The sequence below is a fragment of the Hipposideros armiger genome, unplaced genomic scaffold, assembly GCF_001890085.2.
Source record: "Hipposideros armiger isolate ML-2016 unplaced genomic scaffold, ASM189008v1 scaffold_3, whole genome shotgun sequence".
NCBI classification, from domain to species: Eukaryota; Metazoa; Chordata; class Mammalia; order Chiroptera; family Hipposideridae; genus Hipposideros; species Hipposideros armiger.
Window position 1 is genome coordinate 4,781,988 of NW_017731353.1, and position 23,567 is coordinate 4,805,554.

The following is a 23,567-nucleotide window of genomic DNA, read 5'->3' on the forward strand; positions in this document are numbered from 1 at the left end:
CATAACTAAATTTTGGGTGGAAAAATTGTTCCAAAATTGGATAACTTGCTGCTTTTGTTTTTATTTCTCGTCTTTTTTTTTTTTTTTTGCTTTTTTTCTTTGAGAAAGCATGGAAGATTTTCATTTCCCTTGTGATTCTCATGAGCTCAAATCATCTCTCTGCCCAAGTCTGCTATGTCTGCCCAGGGATTTCTCAGTCCCAGCGATCTCACTCTTACATTCCTCTTCTCTGTTGGAGACTCAGCAGAGGTGCAAGGGAGCACTGTACCTGTGTATCTGCTTGGTAGGACATCTCAGGGGAGCAGGGATGTGTTTCTTGAGACACACACATCTCTAGCTTCTTCTGTCTTCAGTAGAAAAATAAAGGGGGTTTTGTTACATTGAAAGTAACTCCATTTTTTTCTTATCTCAGTCTAATAAAGTTTGTTTGGAAAAGTTCCTCTGTTATTCCCACAGAGAACCTGGAGGTGCTTGTAAGATTGTTGTTAATTTTTTTCTGTGAGGCATAGGCTTATTTTTGTCTTTCCTCTTCCAAGTTAATTTTTGTGATGGAGAAGTATTAAGGCCCCTAACTTTGGGGAGAGGGTTTTGAAAAATAAAACCAGATCCTAGAACTACTGCTGCTGTGTATACCGTCAGAGTAGCTCAGGACTGAGGACAGATACATTTAACAGACGGCTCCCAGGAGCCACGAATGGCGCTTTCTTCTGTGATTGCATTAAATGGGTGATTTTTTTTTTCTCACATATTAACACTTCAGTCATTAATGAAATAACAGTTTTCTGCATGCTGTGTTCAGGGTTAACAAAAGATGATGAGAGCGCCTTCTACAAATAGTGAATGAGCTTTTCATACTATAGCCAAGGTGCAGGTGGGGATGGAGTAGTGGTACGTTTCAGTCTCTTGGATGCCGACCTGGTGAGCACTGGGCTCGGAGGGCGGTTCTGTGAAAAGCTGAGATCTCATCTTTGAGTGACACCTTCGAACCATGTATGGCGGCAGATCCTGTACATCCCGTAGATCCTGTTGAACATAATTTCAGGCTGGGAAAAGAGAATCAGGAATTCCCCACATGATCTGGAACTGGAGGTGGGGTTTGGGGGTAGGTGGGGGGATGTGGGGAGAGGGGTTACTCTCCAGATAAGAAAAAGACCTACTGCTGACTAATTATAGTTTTTTTTTAGGACTGCAGGAAGAAAATAAGTGTTAAGGTTACTGCTTTGACTTTGATGTTAAAGACCCAAATTTCATTTAAAGAATTTATTCTTGGGCCGGCTGAGTGGCGTGTTGGTTAAGAACTGGCTTGGGATGCCAGAGGGCCCTGGTTCGGATCCCACATATGAGGGCCAGTGACACTGCCCTCTGCAGCTAAGATGCTGAACAGCAGCTCAACCTGGAGCTGGGCTGCCATGAGTCGCCGGCGACGGCGTAGGCTGCAGTCCCTGTTGCAGTGGGTTGCCATGGGCTACCGTGTGTAGCCGGCAGCCAGCGTGAGCTGCCGTCCAGAGGCCAGCGACTGATCTGCTTCGCCTGGGAAGAGTGCAATGATGGTGCCATCTTGGGCCAGTGAAGCAACATCCTCCACAACTAGACTGAAGAACAAAACAATAGCAACTTGTTTGTTCCCTTTCCCCTAGTTCCTCAATAAAATCTTTTTTTAAAAAAAAAGAATTTATTCTCCAATCTGAAAAATGTCCAGTGGCTTTGGTTAGGGTCCCAAAACATGTATGTTCTGCCCCAGATTGGTATTATTTATTGGATAGAAGTTTGGCGCAGGGATGAAGGTGATTTTCACTCAGCTATGCCTTTTTCTTGAGTGTATGTGTTGCCTTACAGCTTCATCCTCCACGGCCCCCCCACACCAGCCCCTGACCTAACAAGGTCACGAGGGAGTGTCTCAAAAAACTAAGACCGGTAAAATGATATCAGTAAAGCTTCCTCAAGGGAGTGTCCTAAAAAACTGGGACCCGGCAAAATAATGTCGGTTATCTCCCTTACTTTATGGCCGCAGCAACAGCTGCACCATCCTGGGGGTTGTGTGTGTGGGAGTATGTAGGCACAGCAGGTGTTGGAATACAATGGAGCTGGTTGATGGAAACTGGCCTTACAGCACTTATCACACGGACTTGAAAAACAAAGTTTCTCTTCTTTAAAGTTTCTTATTAAAAGCTATGTGTTGGCTTGATTAGGGACTCAGAGAGAAAGAGAGAGAGAACTACAGTCCCCTGGCCTCATGTCTTAACTCTGTCATTGTCTCTTGTGTTTCTTTAACCCTTCGCCATCCCCTCTGACTCCTCACTGTCTGTGCAACACGGGACATGACACGTATGCTTTGTGTTTTTCAGGTCTTCGGTGTCACACTCGACAGCCAAACCACCTCCCCCAGTGCTGACCCCGGTGGCTGCTAATAACCAAGCCAAGCAGGTAAGTTCCTGATTTTTGCTTTGTTAACAGTCATGCAGCGACTGTCTCTGTAACTAAGACAACCCTGTGTTAAGTCATCGCTTTGCTTTAAATGAACTCTTAAGTCTAACAAAGCCCTGTGAGCCCTTTCCCACATTTCATGCCCGTGTTGACATAGCTGGTCAGGACCTGGTATTATTTCATAGACCATTTGGCATTCTGCATCTAGTAATCTTGGGTCATAGTTCTAACACCTTATGTTTTTGTGGGGTATTTGGATTTTCAGTTTAATTTAACGTCATCTTAGTTAACCCATTCAGCAACCATGTGCAATACATAGATAAAACAGGTGTTCAGATATGTTCCACAAACGGAGAAGCCGAGGCTCACGTGACTGATGAAAGCACACAGTTAGGAAATGGTGAGGGTAGGTTCTCTTGCTTTCTCCTGCAGTTTGTTTTTCAGAGCTTGCCTATTCAGTGATGTTTGTGATGTGTACTTTCAGGCTTTTGTCTGATAAACATTGTCTCCTACAAAAATAGGTTATATGTCAACAGTTAAACAGTCTAAAAAAAAAAAATAGAAGATGGCTGAGAGGTAGATCAATCTATCTGAAACTTTCCCTGAGAAAACCTGGTTTCTCTGCTACTCGTACATCTGTCTCTGAGAAAAGTAACATTAAGTTGTGTTTGAGGTTGGACATCAGAACTTGCCTATTGGCGTGCTCAAACGTGGCTCCCTATTGCTTACTTTGCTGTGACTTAAAATGGCACTTAAGCATTTAGCGTTTGGTCATTCTCCTGGAAGTTGCCATTTCACCTTGGAGGACACAGGGTAAGGCATAAATCGTAATGAACAAGTGTAAAAGAACATTGAATGGCGGTGGAGAAGTTGAAGAGTTCTGCTTTTTCACCTTATTATCAATTGATTGAGAGTCAGACCCATTTCACTCATTTACTTCTTCATTCATTTGTCTACCAAATATTCCAGGGCCCTTTATGTGCCAAGCACTATGCCAGGCACTGAGAAAATAGCCACAAGCTAGACAGGCATGACCCTGCTTTCTCGGTGCTTCCAGAGTATTCCTATTTCTGTTTCCTAATACCTTACACGTGGCAAACATTAAAAAATATTGACTTAAATTGAAACTTTAAAAAAATAATTAAACTAAATTAGAGTGTTTATGCTTGCTGATTATGAACTACATTATCATTTTCCATGTTCCTTTGGAGTAAACGTTGGCCTGTGTTCTGTTACAGGGTTCGGTAATAAATTCCCTAAAGCTGCCTGGGCCCACACCAACCTCCAGCCAGTTGTCATCCAGTGATAAAGCTGCGGGTCAGTTTGCATTTTTGTTTTAGTGAAAATAAAGGTGAAAGAAATGTCCCACAATAGAGTCTGTTGTTAGATCCCAAACACAGTCGACATAGGAAATCAAGTAAAGAGAGATTCAAAAGGCCTCAGTTGATGAAGAATCTCCAGGAAATTAGTGAGCCCTTCGGCAGTTCGGCAGACTTCTGAAACTTGAGAGCAATAGTCAAAAACCTTCCTCTAAATGTTTTTCCTGAAAAGGAGCAATGGTGTTGTTTTCACCAGCCTTGCTGGGTAATCGGTTCGAGAGGGTGGGTGGGAACATTGGACTCTCTATTTCTTCCACTAAAATGAAAAACTCTTTGTTCACAATGACGATTCAAAAGCCAGTCATACAAAAAGGCAAACAATCTGTTGCAACCTAAGATTTCAGAGTAGCTGTTATGTCAATATTAAAAGATTTTATGGCTTCACATATCCCAACACTCACTCGGCATAATGACTAGCTGAAGTTAATCTTCACCGTGGCCGTGCTTTGATGAGGCCAGCCTGAAGCAGAAGCGTGCTTCTGTGTAACCTTGCTTGAACGCGGGCTCTTCCCCAGCACCCCCTTTTGCTGGCCCCTTTTTCATAGCCCGCTTAGTTTGGCATGTGCTACTTTCTGCTGGAGGGATCGTGGGCCATCTGCAGTCCTGTGTCTTCCCCACACTCCGGACTCTGGCTTTTATTTTGATTGATGTTTTCACGTTGGTCTTCAGGCTAATTCTGTTAGAGAAGCTGAACTTCACATATTAGCAGGCTGCTTTCCATAATCTCCTCAGTTACACAATCATCTGACTTTCTCTGTGACCAAAAGCTTTCTGATTGGCTGTTGGGTTTATCTTCATTAAATACCCCTTGCACTCGGAAGAAAACCATTATTGTGTAAGCCAAAGTTGTATTCTAGAATTTGGATGAATGCAGAAGCATAGGTGTTACCATGGAAGCCACACACAAGGAGGAGATAGATAGCCCTTCTTGGCGAGCATCTAAAGCTGCATGTCAGAGGGGAGATCTTAGTGGAATCGTCAGACTTTTGAATCATTTAGGATTCCGATTAAGAGATTTGTTTCCATTTCTGGCTAATATTAGAAAAATTTTTTGAAATCCTAACTTCTTTCGAGGACATACTGGAGAATTTTTGTCACTTCTGAAGTGGAGAGTCAGGGTATTCTAAGGGACTTTATTTCCTGCATATCTTATGCTGTTAGCATGACATACAAATTAGCTTCTGAGGACCATCCTTCAGTGATTGTGAAATATCTCGTTCATTGCTAGGTATTTACTTCTGTATTCACTCGCTGGATAATCAAAAGAAAAGAACCTTTCTGGGTGTAGGAAGATTTCCCTGAGAAATGCTATTTAAGAATTTCCCAAAAGTTTCTTTAAAAAAAAGTATATCTGAAACCCCTACAGAGTAGCTGTTATTTACTAATAATGGAGTACCTTCATTGTTTCTTTGATTATGAAACTATTACAGGTCCACGAAAGAGTCTGGTGTCGAGATAATGTAGAAAATGGAAGCTGCCCAATAAGTTCCATATTCCAGAGATAACCCTTTACAATTTGATATGTATCTCTTGAGGTTACAGCAGTGTTGTTTTTTAAACAAAAATAGGCATATCCTGTATATATTGATTTATAACCAACCTCTCCTTCTCTCTCCCCCCTAACAATAAATATCCTATCCATCTTTCCAGATCTGCGACAGCTCTTCCCCCCTTATTTTAATGGTGGCCTCGGACTTTATTATACAATTGTACCCTATTAAGTTTTACCAATAGTCTGCTGATTTAGATTGTGTCTGAGTTTTCAGGATTCTAAGCAACACGACATTGAATATCCTTGTACACACATTGTATTATAGTCGTTTTAAAAATAATTTTACTAATATTTACCGCATACTCGCTTAGAAAGAAGGTACTTACTTCTTTATTGTTTGGTTTGGTTTGAGGTTTTTTTTTTGTTGTTGTTGTTTTTTTAACTTTATGAGAAGGAGGGGGGGGGAGAGAGAGAGAGAGAGAGCAAGCTGGTTTGGGTTTTTTTAAATGTAGTTTTTCTCATTCCCCTACTCCCCTACTCCCTTTAAAAGTAAAGTAATAGGGGAAAGACTGAAGATAATACGCCAAGCTGTTAATACGTAGTTACAGTGAAATTGAATGTGGAGAGGATGATGCATTGCACTTTATAACTTTCTGCACTTCTCTGTATTCTAGCAATCATGTATTACCTCTGTAATTTAAAAGGGGGGGGACTATGTTAAATACATAGAATTATGTGGAAAATACAGAAATGTAGGGAGAAAGCAAATAGTCATGAAGCCACTACTCAGAGATATTTAGTTAATATAACCTATTTCTCTTTGGAGTTTTTTCCTTTAGCATATAGTACTTTTCAGTAATTATAAAGCTACTTTTACAGCTTTAAGTTTTAACTCCCCTGGAATTATTTTGATCTCTTCCTGTCGCGTCCCGCGCAGAAAAGGGCGGTGGGCAGCAAGAGGGGCGGCGCAGGTTAAAGAAACACAAGAGTTACGGGTAGGGTTCAAGCGGGGGCAGGGGGCTGCAGCCTCTCTGGGACTGAGCCCCGAATCGGGCCAACGGCGTAGCTTTTATTAAGAAACTTCAAAGAAGTGAAACTTGTTTTTTCTAAAGTCCATGTGATAAGTGCCGTAAGGCCAGTTTCCATCAACCAGCCCCACTGTATTCCAACACCTGCTGTGCCTTCATACTCCCACACACACAACCCCCAGGATGGTGCAGCTGTGTCGCGGCCATGAAAATAAGGGAGATAACTGACATCATTCCGGCCTCAGCACTCCGAGACATTCCCTTGAGGAAGCTTTACCGATATCATTCCACCGGGTCTCAGCATGCTGAGACACTCCCTCATGACCTCATTCGGTCGGGGTTGGTGTGGGGCGGGGGCGGTCGGGGATGAAGCTGTAAGGCAACATCTTCCCTGGAAAGGCGCATGTGACATGTCTCGGTTTGGAGTTACCAGTGACAGAACCAAAGGGCAAGTTCAGAGACCGTGAGCGTGACTGAGGCGGCCCGGTCCCCGTGGGTTGTCACCTGGTCCTGGGATGCACATGAGGCACACAGACCTGGAGGCATGCTCTGAGAGATTTACATACTGGAACAGTGTTTCTGTTTTTTTGTAACGTTCTTGTTTTTTTCCACAATTTCAGGACCAGGGGCAACCAAGATAGAAACAGCTGTGACTTCTACCCCATCTGCTGTTGGGCAGTTCAGCAAGCCTTTCTCATTTGCTCCATCAGGGTTAGTAATCGACTTCAATTTTGTGGCAGGTCATTAGCAGCCTCATAGATAGCTTCTCCAGCTCTTACAATCAGGAGGTGTGTTTATATGCTTATTAAATGTACGTGAGCCCAACGTCCTTACTACTGCAGTGAGACATCAGATGATAGTGATAGTAGCTTAATGTCCTAACTTAAATCTGTTTCTCCTTTTCGATGCAAGTTTATATATGTGTTAGTACATATTCATTTATTTGTTGGGTAAGCCTCATTTTCTTTGGGTAGTGGGTCTGTGTCAAATTCGGCAGTTGATCTGTTTTCTCATATTGAGATTTTCATTCTGACACTATTTGGGGGCTAGAGGTGATATTTGGATGGGCTTTGCTACACTGAGAGGACAATATACTGAACTTCTGAGAGCAGGTGCTCAATTCACCTTGGAGGGAGTCTGCCCATGCTGGAACCTATCACAGCTGCCCAAGCGTCCACTTTCCTCAGAGGTGGAGTTAGACTGTGTGGCTAAGACAAAAACCTGCCCAAAGATTTTTTGCCATTGAAGGGTTGTGTGTTCAGTCCCAGTAGAAAAGCCTCTTAAGCTCTTCAGTTTATGCTTTTATAACTGGAACCATGTAAACCATATTAAGAGAAAAGTCTCTTTTCTCTGATGTTAGTATGTTTCTTGAGCATCCTTCAGGCCTGTCACGTTAAAGAGGGTGTTGGAGTAGAATTTGAGGGAGGAAATTATATATTATTATTATTTTCTTTATTGTAAATCATTATGTTTTACATTTCTAAGGATAGTTTGGAACAGATTTTAAGGAGTAGGTCACAGGAGTTATTACATCTTTTACAAACACTGATAATCTTTACTTCTGTGAACTGATAACTCTTCTTCCCATTTTTAAAATAAGCTAAAATGGTTTGGGTCATTCGGTCAATGACTTACCTCTGTTAGACAAAATTTCTTCAAGGTTGAGACAAAGAAAGGTTTTTCTTTTAATAAGAAAATATTTAATATCATTTTAGATGGTCTTTGTCTATTCGACAAGACCAATGATGGGTTAAAAAAAATCTAAATTCTTTCATTACTTATTATATTTGATATGCTTGGTCTCTTGTATTTTAAAACTGTATCATTTTAAATTTGCTATTTGAGCTTTTATCACAGTGCATAGTCTATTCTGGTTCACACTTGTGCTGAATTTTCTTCTTTGGCTATGGTGTCTTTACTCACAGTGTAAGGAGAATGTACGGAAGGAGAGAAGTAATGATAAAAGGAGTCAGAAAAGTTCTTGACATTTTCCTAACCCAGAACTAAGAGTTGTGTCAAAACGGCAGGCACAGTGGCTTCTGTTTCATGCTCTCCTCATCTCCTCTGGTAGCATGGCGCTCCCCTGACATACTCTGATGTCGGGGTGGGTTATAAGAGGTTCTCTCTAACCCAGACTATCTCATCTCCTTCACTAGACAGACCACGTGCTCTAGCCACCATTCTCACGTGCACATTCCTAGTGCGTTTCTGCTGTTCCATTGCCTTCCTTGGACTCCTTCAACCTTGGGTCCCCGTGCAGACCTCTGCCACCCAAACCCAGCCATGCCTCCAAGGCCCTCTCCACTGCCACTCCCTCTTACCGCCCCCACAAATGACCTCTCCCTGCTTAGAAATCTTGGAGGGACTTTGCTGCTTCACAGATAGGTGCATTTATCTTCTAGATTGTAAATTCCTTGAGGGCAGATTCTGTAAATGAATTATAAAATGTGGTATTAAAAGGGCAACATTGTGCCTTAGGTTTGCTCTTTTTAACTTCTCTTCTTCCACTCCCTAGGACTGGCTTTAATTTTGGGATAATCGCACCAACACCGTCTTCCAATTTCACTGCCACACAAGGTACAGTCTCTGCATTGCGTAGCGTTACTTTTGTGTTTCCCTAAACACGGGCAGGTTCTTTTGGTACAGACGTGTCGACATTTTATTGCTGCTGAGTTTTGCATAAAGTATCTGCAGTAAATTTAGTGTTGATATTATGCATCAGAAACAGGCTGGATTTAAGAAGCTGCTGGGAAGGCCTTCTATCTACCTTTATTATTAGTAACAAGGGTTTTATTATAGGAAGCCATCTATGTCCTAGAATCACACATCCTACCCCTCACTCATTACCATTTCAGTTCTGTTTCCTTCTGGGGGTTTTGTTTTCCGCTTTATTTCACTTAGCACAATCTCTTGTGAGTTTTCCAGTATTATTGAAATCTTATATAAAAGTCATATTTAACGGCAACGTTTTTCTTTCTTCTGGATGTGCCGTAATTGGCGTAACCACCTGTTGGACATTCAGGTCGTTGCCCAGTTTTCCCTGTAGTGAGAAACACAGTGACCATCTTGTACCTGTTCATTCAACAAATACTTTTTGAGGCCTGGCCGAGTGGCTCAGTTGGTTAAGAGCTCGCTCAAGAGCACGAGCTCTGAGCAACAGGGTGGCCGGTTCCATTCCCAGCCTGAGCTGAGCTGCCACCAAGCTGCCAATGGGTGGCAGGATGGCTCAGAAAAAAAAAATTTTTTTTTGAGGGCTTTCTGTGTGCCAGCCCAAGTGGTAGAAGGCTTTTCGTAAAAAAGGGACCTCCTAAAGCCTCCTAGAAGGAGATTAGGGAGTTGAAAGCATAGCAGACTCCTAAACTCAATCTGTGCAGCACTTACAGCGTTGTCGATTTCATTCCGTTCTCTTTGGAACAGTTTTGCTTAAACATTTTTTTTAACTTCTGCCCACTTAGATGTGGCCCTCGCGGCCCACCTTCCCCCAGTCACACTCTTGAGGAAAAACAACTCAGTAATATAAATAGATTGGAGAGGAGCAATCAAAATCAGCCCAAAAATTGGAAATAAAATAAAATAGTAATAAAATACAGCAGCAGATCTATAAACATTTTCATTAATATGAAAATAGACAACAGTCCAAAACCATAAATAACTCAGTACAACACCAGTGATCCAAAGAGGTCTTTCTGGAAATTACACACAGATAGCAGTGGCTTTGCAGTGTTCCTAGGAGTTTGTGATAAGCAGACTCCTTAAAACAAAATGGAGTTAGGAAGGCCAGTAACACTTGCAGTAGGCTAAGTTTAGTTTCTAAGGAACACGTTTTAATTACCCTTACTTATTGATCAGGACTTGTGAGCGCTTTTACCTATGTTGCATTTAATCTTTGTGACAATTCAGCGAAATAGGTACTGTTGTTAATTCTATTTTCCAAATGGGGAACTTGAAGCCCAGAGAGGTAAAGTAACTTTTCCAAAACCACACAGCCAGCAAGTGGCTGAGCACCAGCTCTGGAGCCCATGGGCTTGACCACGAGATCAGACTCCCTCTGTAAAACTGCTTACTGAGGAGAACGCTAGAAAGTAGTCCTTAATTATAGGTAAAAATGATTGTCTGTGGATTGACACCCTATTTGCCCATTAAAAAAAAACAAAGGAAAAACTTGGATTTTGGACCAATTCCTGGTCTGTCAGGAGATCGATAGGCTAGCACTGTGCCAAGAATATTACTGAGGAAAGCGCGCGCAGGGGAAAACCAGTGAAGAGGCCTTTTTATGTCTCTTTTGGGATAGCATGTTAATTTCATGTAGCCTAGATATGGGGTATTTGTTGTGATACGGTCATAAAAATCGTAGTTGTCCTTTTCACCCCTGTGAGATGACTCAGACAGAGCTAATGTTCCTATGGAGAAGCAGTTATTCTGTCCTCCCTGAGGAAAACCACTGTTAGAACCAGCTCTCCCTGACTGCACCGAGAGAGGAGCAAGACAGGCTTAGAAATTGTCAGTGGAGATGCAATAGGTCATATTCTGCTAAATCCCACCCATCTCCTAATTTCTTTCTCTTCCTAGGGGCCACACCCTCTGCTAAAGAGTCAAACCAGCTGGACACATTCTCCTTCGCGGGGGGAGGCAAACCTCTGTACGAGACCCTTCCTGAAAGCTCCTCTCACTCACGAATGACACCGTCAAGCTCCAGTGGAGCTGCCACCACTTCTGCAGGCGAGTCAGCTCCATCAAGCAGCAGGCCTGTGGCACCTTCTGGAATTGCTGTCTCCACCCCTTCCAGCAAGTTGGAAACTCCGCCGTCCAAGCTGGGCGAGCTGCTATTTCCAAGCTCTCTGGCTGGCGAGACTCTGGGAAGTTTTTCAGGACTGCGGGTTCAGGCCGATGATTCCACAAAGCCAGCCAGTAAGGCTTCGTCCACAAGCCTCGCTAGTGCACAGCCAACCAAGACTTCACTCATGCCCTCGGGCTTTAATTTTACTGGCCCACCTGTGCTAGGGAAGCACACGGAGCCCCCCGTCACCCCCTCTGTGACTGCCACCACAATAGCCCCTCCAGCAGCAGCCGCCAGCACAAGCACCAGCAGCTCCACACCTGGCATCTTTGGCAGCCTGCCACCCACCAGTGCAGGCCCCCCTGGGGTACTCGGTTTTGGTGGGCTACCTCTAAGTGGTAGCAAGACGAGTTTTACATTTGGAAGCCAACAGGCTGGCAGTACAGTGCCCCTGTCTGCGCCCCCACCAGCCAGCACCGCCACGTCCCTCCCAGCATCGTTCCCCACCTTGTCATTTAGTAGCCTCCTGAGCTCCGCATCTGCTCCCACCCTGCCTGCGTCCTCTGCTAAAGGCGCAGAGGAGGCGGTAGCGCCATCTGTGCCCGAGAAGCCAGGCACCAGTGAGGTCTCGGCATCCACGGCCGCACTTCCCCAGGCTTCTCTGCAGACTCCTGACTCCGTGAAGAAAGAGCCTGCTCCTGCCCAGCCTGCAGGCAGCAGCCCCAGCACCGCCGCTTCTAGTGCCAGTCTCCCGGCACCTTCTACAGAGGCCATGCCAGCAGCCACCGTGGTCCCTGACATCAAGACAGAACCGACATCTCCTTCCACCCCTGCGGTGTCTGGGCTGACTGCTGTCACCGCAGCTGCAACCCCAAGTGCAGTCCCTGTGACCACAGAAGCATCGAGTGCCCCCACAACCTCCAGTGCTGTCCCCAGTGCCGCCCCAAGCCCCGCTACAGAGACGGCAGTGTTTGGGACTGTCACTTCGGGCTCATCCGTCTTTACTCAGCCACCTGCTGCCAGTTCTAGCTCAGCTTTCAGCCAGCTTACCAGCAGCACAGCCACTGCCCCCTCGGCCACCCCCACGTTTGGGCAGGTGGCGGCCAGCACCGCACCAAGCCTGTTTGGGCAACAGACAGGTAGCATAGCTAGCACGGCCACCGCAACGCCCCAGGTCAGCAGCTCAGGGTTCGGCAGTCCTGCTTTTGGCACCTCCTCCACAGGGGTCTTTGGGCAGACGACGTTTGGGCAGGCCCCGGCCTTTGGGCAGTCGACCAGCAGCCCCGCTGCGAGTGGCTTTTCCTTCGGTCAGCCTGGGTTCAGCTCCGGCCCCGCTTTCGGTCAGTCTGGGACCTCTTCCCCATCTTCCGGCGGAAATGTCTTTGGTGCCCCTTCGAGCACCAGCAGCCCCAGCTCGTTCTCCTTTGGACAGTCTTCTGCCAGCACGGGCGGGGGGATGTTCGGCCAGAGCAGTCCCCCTGCTTTTGGCCAGAGCCCCAGCTTTGGGCAGGGAAGTTCTATGTTCGGTGGCACCTCGGCCGCCACCACGACAGCATCATCCTCTGGGTTTAACTTTTGTCAAGCTTCAGGTAAGAATTTCTGGAAGATTTTTACCGTGTTCCCCTCTGTACTATGTGAAACATGTGCAATAAGCCTGTATTCCTTTCATAATTGAAAGAAAGGGGAAACAAAACAGGCCCCGCAAAGCCGAGAAGGGAGCTGCTAGCACTGCTGGTCCCGGGACTTGCTTCGGCTTATCCCTTAGCTCCCGTGTCATCCTCAGCATGCTGTCTACTCGGCAAGCCACCAGAGTGCCAGTTTTGTGGGCGGGTGGAGGAAAGTTGAAAGTCATGGCAAGGAGTGAATGACTCATAAATAGGAAATTCCTAATTTGGAAGGGACGTCAGAGGTTATTATGTCCCAAACCGTCCAGCCTTAAGATGACTGATCTGATGCTGTTTTGTGCTAATAGAACCAGAACCACACTCCAGGGCTCCTCACCCTAGTTCGTGGCCCGGCCAGCAGGCTCTGTTTCCTCTGACGCCATCTTGCTTGCTAGGGCAGATACTGACATTTGAAAAGTTCGGGGTTTTTTATTTTCAATGTTGTAATTAAAAAAAAACAAACACACATCTTTAAATTGTACTGTTTTTTTAAAGTAAAATTTAATTTTCCTGTTGCGTGTCCTGTTGCAGCAGCTCCTTTTCCTTCTAAAAGTTAGCCATAGACAGAACAATCTGAAAATCTTTTCTAAATCTCACTTTTTAATGGTTCTTATGAAAGGCAGTTCTCAGCAGTTCGGCCCTGGGGGGAAAAACATTGATTTCTTGGTGGGCAGGATTCCAAGTAACTGCTAATTCATTCCTTGGGTGGTAATTTATTTGAAAATGATTCATAATTTACTATAGAAAGGAAATCTTTTCCTTCCTCCCACAAATGTTTGTCAAACTCCCACTAAGTTTGGTACAAGGCCACAGTGGTGAAAGAGAGCTTTGAGATGGACCTGATGTCCTGTGAAGAGGCTGTTTGGCCAATTTGAGTGATGGGAACTGTGATAACTTGGTCTGGAGAATGGTCAGGGGAGAGGCCTTGTGAGTCTTAAGAGAGAGGAGGATATTTAAGACTCTCTAGTGCATCCTTTGTTCTGCAGTCAAAACTTGAGAGTCCCGCATACACAAGTATAATTGAACTATTTCAACATAATTGCAAACCTGAAGAAACCTTTCATACAGTAACTGTGGGCAGGTACCTGAGCAGCCTGCTCCAGCCGTGGCTGAATTCCCCTTACCTAGATCACAACAGGGGTGAAAATAGGACTCCTGCCTTCTAACTCCGTGTCCAGGGCTGCTGTTGTAACACACAGGTCTTCCTGGTTCCCCCAGACCCTGTCAGCCCAGCACCTCAACCACGTTGTGCCACGTCAAAGAAAGTTAAACTACCCTGAAAGAATCGGGTGTTTGAGAGCAGAGGAAACCAGGCAGTAGAAATAGTCGTGAAATTTACGCAGACTTCTTGGCAGCCAAAAGTCTGGGGGGGAGCTGCTCTGCAAGTGTACCATCTTTTTGGTCCTCACCCCCCTGGGGTTTCGTAGGAGACAGAATTCAGTCCTTGGGACTTTGGAATTTCTACTATTTTAAAATGTTAGCAACAAATTAAAGATGTTTATTTACTTACAGTTTTCTCCGTTTCCTGTATATGAAGACAGATTTTATTATGGGTTGATTTATTGTGGGGTATCTTAGCACACCTGAATGCCGTTTAAAAAAGAAAAACAACAACAAAAAACCCCACTATGATGTTGTAAAAGACTCATCCAATTTAAACTTCTGTTTTTTTTATTTTACAGGATTTGGGTCTAGTAATACTGGTTCTTTGTTTGGTCAAGCAGCCAGTACTGGCGGAACAGTCTTTGGCCAGGTAAATATGTATGTTTGCATCCTTTCATGTCCGCATATATCAAACCATCCATGTTGTTCATATATTATATCTCTCACACATTTGTATTGTCCACCCAACCCCAGCAGACAGCCTTGTGTGATTCTCGAACTCCGCCTTCCTTAGCTCCCCTGGGGATGTAGACATCTCAGCCTCTAATACGAGAGAATCACTACAGTTTTGATCTTTTGAAAGCACTTTAAAAACACATTGCCTCTTCCCATCAATCTTCTGCCTGTTCTCTTCGGCCAGGGGTTGGCAGGCAACGGCCCATGGGCTAAATTTGCTCCTTGACCTTTTTTTTTTTTTTTTTTAAGGTTCTTGAGCTAAGAATAGTTGTTACCTTTTAAATGGTTATTTGAACAAAAAGAAGAGTATGCAATAGAAACCACAGATGACCCCTGTGCTAACTGTGTGTAGTCCAGCGACTCCTTTTAGTCACCTGGGCTATTAGAGTTTGTATGGCTGGTGCTTATATGTGCTGGGTGTGGTTTTTAAGCAGTTCATGCAGATTGACTCATGTCATCATCAGTGCTCTGTAGGTGCTGTTATTACCCTCATTTGACAGGCGAGGCCACTGAAGGCCCAGAGAGGTTCAGTTTACTGCTTTTAGGTCCTAGTAACCTCATGAGGAGTCTTTCCAAAGAAAGGGACTCTGATATATCAGAAATGATTGTAACTTTCTGAAGGTGGAACCGGTATTTGCCAGGTAGTCCATAAAGCGGTGGGCATGTTTCTTACACATCTTCAGTAGGAGATTTTCTTTATCCTCTCTCTTCTTAGAAGATGGTCCCCGCCCTAGTCGGTGCCCCTTGACAGAGAGAAATGAAACTTCTGATTTCCAGGTTCTGGTGATGGCGGGCTAGATAAATCAAACCCAGCTCCCCACTGAAAACAGCTAACAATGCCAGATGATACATAAAAACCATACCTTTAAAAGCACTGTTAAGCTAACAAGGTATTTTGCCAAGCTAAATTAAAAGGAAAATGGGAACCTGTAGAAGTGAGTGGAGCACAGAATTTCCTATTTTAATAATCCCAAAGAGCAAAGGGGCAGAAATCCCTAAGCAACATCTGCACAAAGCGAGAGATGCTCCCCACAATAAGCTGGGGCTCCAAGTTCACCTGTCTCCACGTGTGGGTTTGGCCTGATATGATCCTAGAATGGTGGTGTCTGGCAAAAGCAGACACTGAAGAAAAGTCACTTTGCTCTTGGCCTTAGATAATTTGTTTAATTAAAGTATTGTTGGCATACAGTACTATATTAGGTTCAGGTATAAACATGGCGATTCAGCATTTATCTTACAGTGTACTCACCATACCAAGTCTGGAAACTGCCTGTCCCTGCAGACTCCTCACGCTGTTATTGACTGTATCCCCTTCACCTCACAGTTTTAAGGACATTGATTCCCACACCTAAACGAAACTAAACGAAACAAGGAATTATGATCAAGAGCCAGAATAAACATCAGACATACATTTGCACAGACTTCCTAGACTGTAAAACAGGTGTTTTACATGTTTAAAAGAAATAGAAGACAAACTTGAAAATACCAGGAAAGAATAGGAAATTATAAGAAGTGTCATAGCAGCTTTGGAAAATAACTAAATAGAACTTCTAGAGACATATAATAATTAAAATGTTAAGCCAGCAGATTAGAAGACAACAGTAATATACTAGACCAGGTAGCAGCAACATTTTTCTGTGAGGAGCCTGATGGTAAATATTTTAGACTTGGAGGGCATGGTTATGATCCCATAAAGCTTTATTGACAAAAACGGATAGCGGGCTGGATTTGGCCCATGGACTATAGTTGGCTGACCCTTGAACTAGAAGGCTGGTCAGATGAAGTCATCTGGAATGCCTCATGGAGAGCAAAAAAGGTGGAAGATACAAAGGAAAGAGCGAAAATCCAACATACATTTAATCAGAAGGAGAAGAGAAAGAATGTATGGCAATATTGGAAGAGAAAAAGACAGAAATTCCCAAAACAAATAGAAAACAGTAAGCTACAGATTCAGTCAGAAGTCCAGCAGATACCAAGCAGAATGCATAAAAGGAAATTGATTCCAACACCTGTCATAGTGAAACTGCAGAAGCGCAAAGATAAAATATTAAAAGCACTTGGAGATAAAAAGACAGGTTACCTTCAAAAGATCAGTGGTTGAACTGACAGCTGACTTCTTAGTGGTAACGATGAAAGCCAGAGATAGTCTACCTACCTAGAATTTCTGAACCCAGCAAAAAATATCTTTAAAGAATGAAATCAAGACATTTTTCAGATAGATCTGAATTTATGCCTGGGAGACCTGAAGGAAATTCTAAAGGATATTCCTCAGGCAGAGGGGAAAATTGACTTCACTAAAATTACAGCTCTCTTAATTTTAGGGCAAAATAAGCCATGAAATAGGAAGATTGTAGCCTATATAACCAAAAGCATAATTATATTGAGAATATATAAGCCATACAACTCGCAAAGAGGAAAGACAACTACACCCCAGCAAAATGACTAAAATCGAAAGGGCCAATCACACCCAGTACTGGTGAGGAAGTAGTGATAGAAACGCTCCCACACTGCTAAGGGAGTGTGAATTCACATAACCGCTCTGGAAAACCGTCTGGTGGTACAAGACTGGACACACAGAATCCCTCCTGGCCCAGCAGATCGTCTGGATGTGCAACCAACAGAAACGAGTGCCTTAGTTCACAAGGTAGGGATTAGAATATTCATAGCAGTGTATTCAGAACAGCGGAAAAGGAAACAGCCCAAACGCGTATCAGCTGAAGATTGGAATAAAGTACTGGTGGTATATTTATACAGTGGGGTTACTACAAAGCAGTGAAATTCAACAGACTACTCCTGTCCGACACTAAATGGATGCGTCCCGCAGGCGTAGTGTGAAGCGAAAGAAGCCAGACACATGAGTACATATTGTTGGATTGCATTCACCCAGAGTCAGTCACAGGCAAAATGGAGCCACCAGGGTAGAGATCGGAGTAAGAGTTACTCTTAGGCCATTCAAAATGGGGTGCGAAGAAGCCTTCTAAAGCGCTGACAGTGTTAGATATCTTCAACATTCTAAACATCAAAATTCATTGAGCTCTCTACACATAAAATTTGTGGACTTAATAAAAAACACAATAGAAAGAAAATAGGCAAAAGACTTCATAAAAAAAGGATAGTGTTGGTTGCACAACATTTTGAATGTACTTAATGCCACTGAATTACACATTAAAAATGCTTAAAATGGTAAGTTTTATGTATACTTCACAATTTTTTCAAAAAGAAGAAGAAGAAAGCAAAAAAATGTATATGAAGGATAGCCAGAGGACCTGTAAACACACTCAGATGAATTAGCAATGCAAATTAAAACCACAAAGAGATGCACACCTGTGAGACAGCAAAAATTAAAAGCCCAATAATAGCAGGTGCCAGTGAATATGCAGCAGAACTCAACGTACACTCCTGGTTGGGGGCGTGAGTTGGTACAACCATCTTGGAAAATAGTTTGGCGTGATCTAGTAAAGACCAGCCATTCCACTCCTAGGTATGTTCTTCGGAGAAACTCATGCACATGTGTGCTAGGATACCAGAGTGTTCATAGTAACCGGAAACTACACACACCCAAAAGTTCATCAACCTTCCAGTGGGTAAATGGGCTTGTGTTACTGTAGTTACCCAGCTGAGAAAATGAACAACGTAACTAATGAGTCACAGGCATGATGGCAGAATGTCGAGCCAAGAGATAGAAACCTTACTGTGAAAAACCCCATATCGGTTACTTAGCCTCCCATTATCCTTCACAGAAATTACATTTGCAGTTGGAGGGGCCAGAAATTCAAACCAATATTTTTTCTGTGATGGCAGGGACCTGATCTGTTACAGTCAGTGCTCTATCCCCAGTGCTGAGGACTGTGGCTAGCTCTTGATAGACACTGTAAAAATGAACAAATTTTCAGGTAATAGGGGTGTCCACAGAAAAATCTAAGGATGCAAGGCAGATTCTGGCTAGGATATAGAATACCTCCACTCTTGTTATAACACACAAAACCAGATAGTGTGAAAAATCACACTTATTCTATAGGTATTGGAATTCCCTAATGCTATGTAACCAATTACCCCCAAACCTATAGTGTTTATTTATATTTGTTTGTTTACCTCTGGTGAGTGGCTTGGCTGTTGGTTCAGACCTTAACTGGAGCTCTTGGCTAGAACATCTGCATGTGGCTTCTCTGTGTGGCCAAGGCTTGCTCACAACATGGTGGCTGCATTCCAAGGAGGAATATTCGAGAGAGGACACCATGCAGAAGCCGCATAACCTTTTATGACCTAACCTCAAGTCACAGAGCATCATTTATGCTGCACCCTCTTATTCAAGGCAGCCACTGAGTCCGCCCAGGTCCAAGGGAGAGGGAACCAGCCTTCACCTCTTGCTGTAGAAGAGCATATGAGTTTAGAAATATTGCTGAACCATCTTTGAAAAATACAGTCTGTCACAGCGGGACTGTCAAAGTATGGCAGAAGGCCTTGTTAAATTGCTTTCCAGAGAGAGGGGCCCATCGTAGGTGAGCACAGTGGTACAGCAGCTTCTGGGGGCAAATGTCAGGTCTGGGTTTGGAAAGGTGGAAGAGAGGTCCTGCTGAAGATTGGGGAAATGTACTGGCTGGAGAAGAAGCTATTGGGGACAATAGGGGCAAGCAAAAAAAGTGACCAATAAACACGTGAAAAGATGATCAATAGCGTTAAACATTAGGAAAAGGAAAATCAAAACCGTAATGTACCATGTCACACCCCTAGAATGGCTATAATTTTAAAAAAAAAGAACAAGTATTGACAAGAATGTGGAAAAATTGGAACCCTCGTGTGTTTCTGGTTAGAAAGTAAAATGATGCAGCTGCTGTTGAAAACGGTTTGGTGGTCCCTCAGAAAGCTAAACATAGAATTGTCATATGACCCAGCAATTCCACCCCAAGTGTGTACTCCAAGGATTGAAAGCAGGGGCTCAAGCAGATACTTGTCCATCAGCGAGCATTGCAGCATTATTCACAGCGGCCAAAGATGGAAACAACCCAAGTGCCCATCAGCAGATGACTGGATAGACAAAACACGGTGTATACATGGCAGTGGAATAGTATTCAGCCTTCAAAAGAAAGTTCTCATTCATACTACACGTGGGTGAACCTTGAATATATTATGCTAATTAAAATAAGCCACACATAAAAGGACAAATATTGTACATTTCACTTATATGAAATATTTAGAATAGGCTAATTCAAAAATAATCATTTAAAAATGATTACATGAGTGGAGAATTATTGTTATGAGTATAAAATTTTTGGAATAATGAAAAAGTGCTAGAAATGGATAGTGGTGATGATTGTACACACTGTGGATGTACTTAACACCAGTGAATTACACTCTTAAAAAAGTTAAAATGGTAAGTTTTACGTATGTTTTACCACAGTAAATATAAAATAAAGGAGGCTAAGAAATTACTTTAAAAACAAAAAAAGAATAAATAAACTCACATAGAGCCAGAAATTAGATCAGCGATTACCAGGGGCCGGGGAGGTGAGGGGACGAGGGTGGGGGAGCTATTGCTGAATGGTTTCAGAAGTCTGGCTGGGGTGATGGAAAAATTTTGGAAATGGACAGTGATGATAGTTGCACAACACTGTGAATATTATTAATACTGCTGAATGGTATACCTTAAAATGGTTAAAATGGCAAGTTTTATGTCATACACATTATATCATAGTTTTTTAAGCTTAATGTAATATACCAAAAACCATTGAATTTTATACTTTAGTGAGTTATATGGTATATGAATTACATCCCAATAAAGCTGTTTTTTTTTTTAACACATTGAGTTCTGAAAGACTTGTGGGTACAACAGTAATTTGTTCAGTATAAAAATCCCTGTCCACCCCTCCCCACTTCTGCTAAGAGAAAGGAAATAAAGTCAGGACTGAAAGGCAGAAAGAACTTGCACAGCCATGCAACCTCCTTGCCTAGAACTGTTGAATCCAAAGGTAATGCTGTAGTCCAGCTGCCTCCTGGCTCTAGGCCTAAACGCTCATAAGACAAATAACCTAAACTCTAAGCAGGGAAGATGTGAGGCTAACCAGAGGCGAGTTAAATCTGTGACTCACTCCCCCTTCAGCTCAGACTTAGTGAAATCTGAAAAATGACCTCCTCACTTTAGGATGCAGATGAAGGAGAGGGCTCTCACTCTAGGAAAAACATTAGTTTTCTGCAGTCACCACACAACTGCGATTATCTTACACAAAGTTGACTATACCCCTCCCAAAAAACAATTGTGTAATATACAAAGAATCAGAAATAAAAGGGGAACTCACTATCATATTTTACAAAAACAAACTGAAAGTCTTGATCTGTATCTGAAGTTTAAATCTAGTACCTGAAATAAAAAATGATTAGACAGGTTTAACAGCAGAGTGAATACTACAGAAGAACATTGAACTTGAAGACATGTCAGCAGAAATTATCTGTAATGAAGCTCAGAGACTAAGAAAAGAAACAAACATTAGTGATCTGTGCAACAATATCAGGCAGTCCAGTGTGTTTGTAATCAGAGCCCCAGAGGAGAAGAGACAGACTGGGATAGGAAAAACAAAATATTTGAATAGGGCTGGCCGAGTGGCACGATGGTTAAGAACTGGCTTGGGATGCCAGAGGGCCCCGGTTCGGATCCCACATATGAGGGCCAGTGACACTGCCCTCTACAGCTAAGATGCTGAACAACAGCTCAACCTGGAGCTGGGCTGCCGTGAGTCGCCGGCAACGGCGTAGGCTGCAGCCCCTGTGGCACTGAGTTGCCATGGGCTATCGTAGGTAGCCAGCAGCCAGCATGAGCAGCCAGCAGCCGCAGTGAGCAGCCGTCCAGAAGCCGGTGACTGATCTGCCTCCCCCAGGAAGAGCACAATGATGGTGCCAACTTGGGCCAGTGAAGCGATGTCCTCCTCAACTAGACTGAAGAATAAAAACGACAGCAGCTTGTCTGTTCCCCTTCCCCCATTCCCCAGCACTGTTCCCATCCCCGCAATTCCCCAATAAAAATCTTTAAAAAAAAAATTTTTTTTGAATAAACAATGGCCAACCTTTTCTAAATTTGTTGAAAAACAGGAATCCACAAATCCAAGAAACTGCACATCCCAAACGGAATGAATACTAGAAAACCACATCTACACACGTCATAGTTAAGCTTCTGGAAACCACGTTAAAAGAAAAATTTTAAGCAGCTAAAGAAAAAAGACAACATACAGGGAAACGATGTATTGTGTAGGTATAGTGAGATATTAAATAGATGACAACCATAGCAAAAATATCTGCTACCTGGGAGTAGACCAGTGATTCTCAGTGGGTATCGATTTTGCCCCCCGGGAATTTCACATTCTCGATGTCTGGAGACATGTTTGGTCCTCATAAGTGGGGAATATAATGACTAATTGACAGAGGCCAGCAATCCTGCTAAAACATCCTACAGGCCTGCAAAACAATTACCCACCCCAAAATGTCAGTAATGACACTGTTAGAAACCATTAGGTAGACAAAGATTTCTTAGAACATAAAAGGCACTACCCATAAAAGAAGAAAATTGAAAAACTGGACCTCATCAAAATTACAAACTAATGCTCATCAAGAGACCTGTTATAAAAATGAAAAGGCAGCGCATAGACCGGGAGAAAATATTTATAATACATACATTAAACCAAAGGGCTTCTGTCCAGGATATATAAAGAACTCTGAATCAGAAGTAAAAAGACAGCCCAATTTTAAAAATAAGCAAAATGTTTGGACAGATACCTTGCAAAAGAGGATGTGAGAAAACTTGCTCAGCAGTGTTAGCAGAGAAATGCAAATGAAAACCACAGTGAGATAAGATTTCATACCCACTGGAATATTAAAATTTAAGAACTAACAAAACCAAACGTGGAAAAGATCTAGAGCAACTACTGTAAATCTCAATGCATTGCTGGTGGGAGCGGGAAATGGTGCAATCGCTATGGAAAACCATTAAGTTAAACTTACACTAATTTTATGGTTTAGCAATGCCAATCCTAGGTATTTACCCAAAAGAAATGAAAATACATGTCCACAAGAAGATTTCTATAAGGGTGTTCTTAGCAGCGTTGTTCATGATAGCCCCAACCAGGGAATAATCCAGATGTTCATTCACAGAAGAGTAAATGCTGGCATGCTCACACAGTGGAATACAGCTCAGCAAGAAACAGAGATGAATGACTGATGCGTGGAGCAACATGGTATCAAAAGCATATGCTGATTCTAGCCAGGTTACTTAGGCAAGAAAATGAAATAAAAGGCATCCAGATTGGAAAGGAAGAAGTAAAGCTATACCTGCAGATAACATGATCATGAAAACCCTAAGGAATCCACTAAAAAACTATTAGAGCTAATAAATGGGTTCAGCAAGTTTGCAGGACACAAGATGAATGTATAAAAATCAATTATGTGTGCCCATCTAAACAACATCAATTATATTTCCATGCCTTGCACCGAACCATCTAAAAAGGAAATTAAAACAATTCCATTTTTAATAGCATCAAAAACAATAAAATATTTAGGAATAAATTTAACAAAAGGGCAAAAACATACTCGTACTTTGAATACTATAAAAACATTGTTTAAAGAAACTCACGGGCTGGCCAAGTGGCGCGATGGTTAAGAGCTGGCTTGGGATGCCAGAGGGCCCCGGTTCGGATCCCACATATGAGGGCCAGTGACACTGCCCTCCACAGCTAAGATGCTGAACAACAGCTCAACCTGGAGCTGGGCTGCAGCCCCTGCTGCAGTGAGTTGCCATGGGCTACCGTGTGTAGCCAGCAGCCAGCGTGAGCGGCCGTCCAGAAGCCGGTGACTGATCTGCCTTGCCCAGGAAGAGCGCAATAATGGTGCCAACTTGGGCCAGTGAAGCAACGTCCTCCACAACTAGACTGAAGAACAAAAGGACAGCAACTTGTCTGTTCCCCTTCCCCCAACTCCCCAATG

At 43.2% G+C, this 23,567-nt stretch overlaps 1 protein-coding gene across 5 annotated transcripts in view; it reads left to right on the forward strand.

Moving 5' to 3' along the window:
- NUP214 (nucleoporin 214) overlaps nt 1-23,567 on the forward strand; it is a 101,739-nt gene that overhangs the window by 58,459 nt on the left and 19,713 nt on the right. For all 5 annotated transcript variants that reach the window (XM_019638539.1, XM_019638550.1, XM_019638560.1 and 2 more), the window contains 6 exons: nt 2,346-2,424; nt 3,663-3,741; nt 6,944-7,034; nt 8,839-8,900; nt 10,893-12,689; nt 14,447-14,517. In XM_019638539.1, the coding sequence (XP_019494084.1) occupies nt 2,346-2,424; nt 3,663-3,741; nt 6,944-7,034; nt 8,839-8,900; nt 10,893-12,689; nt 14,447-14,517 (2,179 nt within the window). The remainder of the gene's footprint in view (nt 1-2,345; nt 2,425-3,662; nt 3,742-6,943; nt 7,035-8,838; nt 8,901-10,892; nt 12,690-14,446; nt 14,518-23,567) is intronic.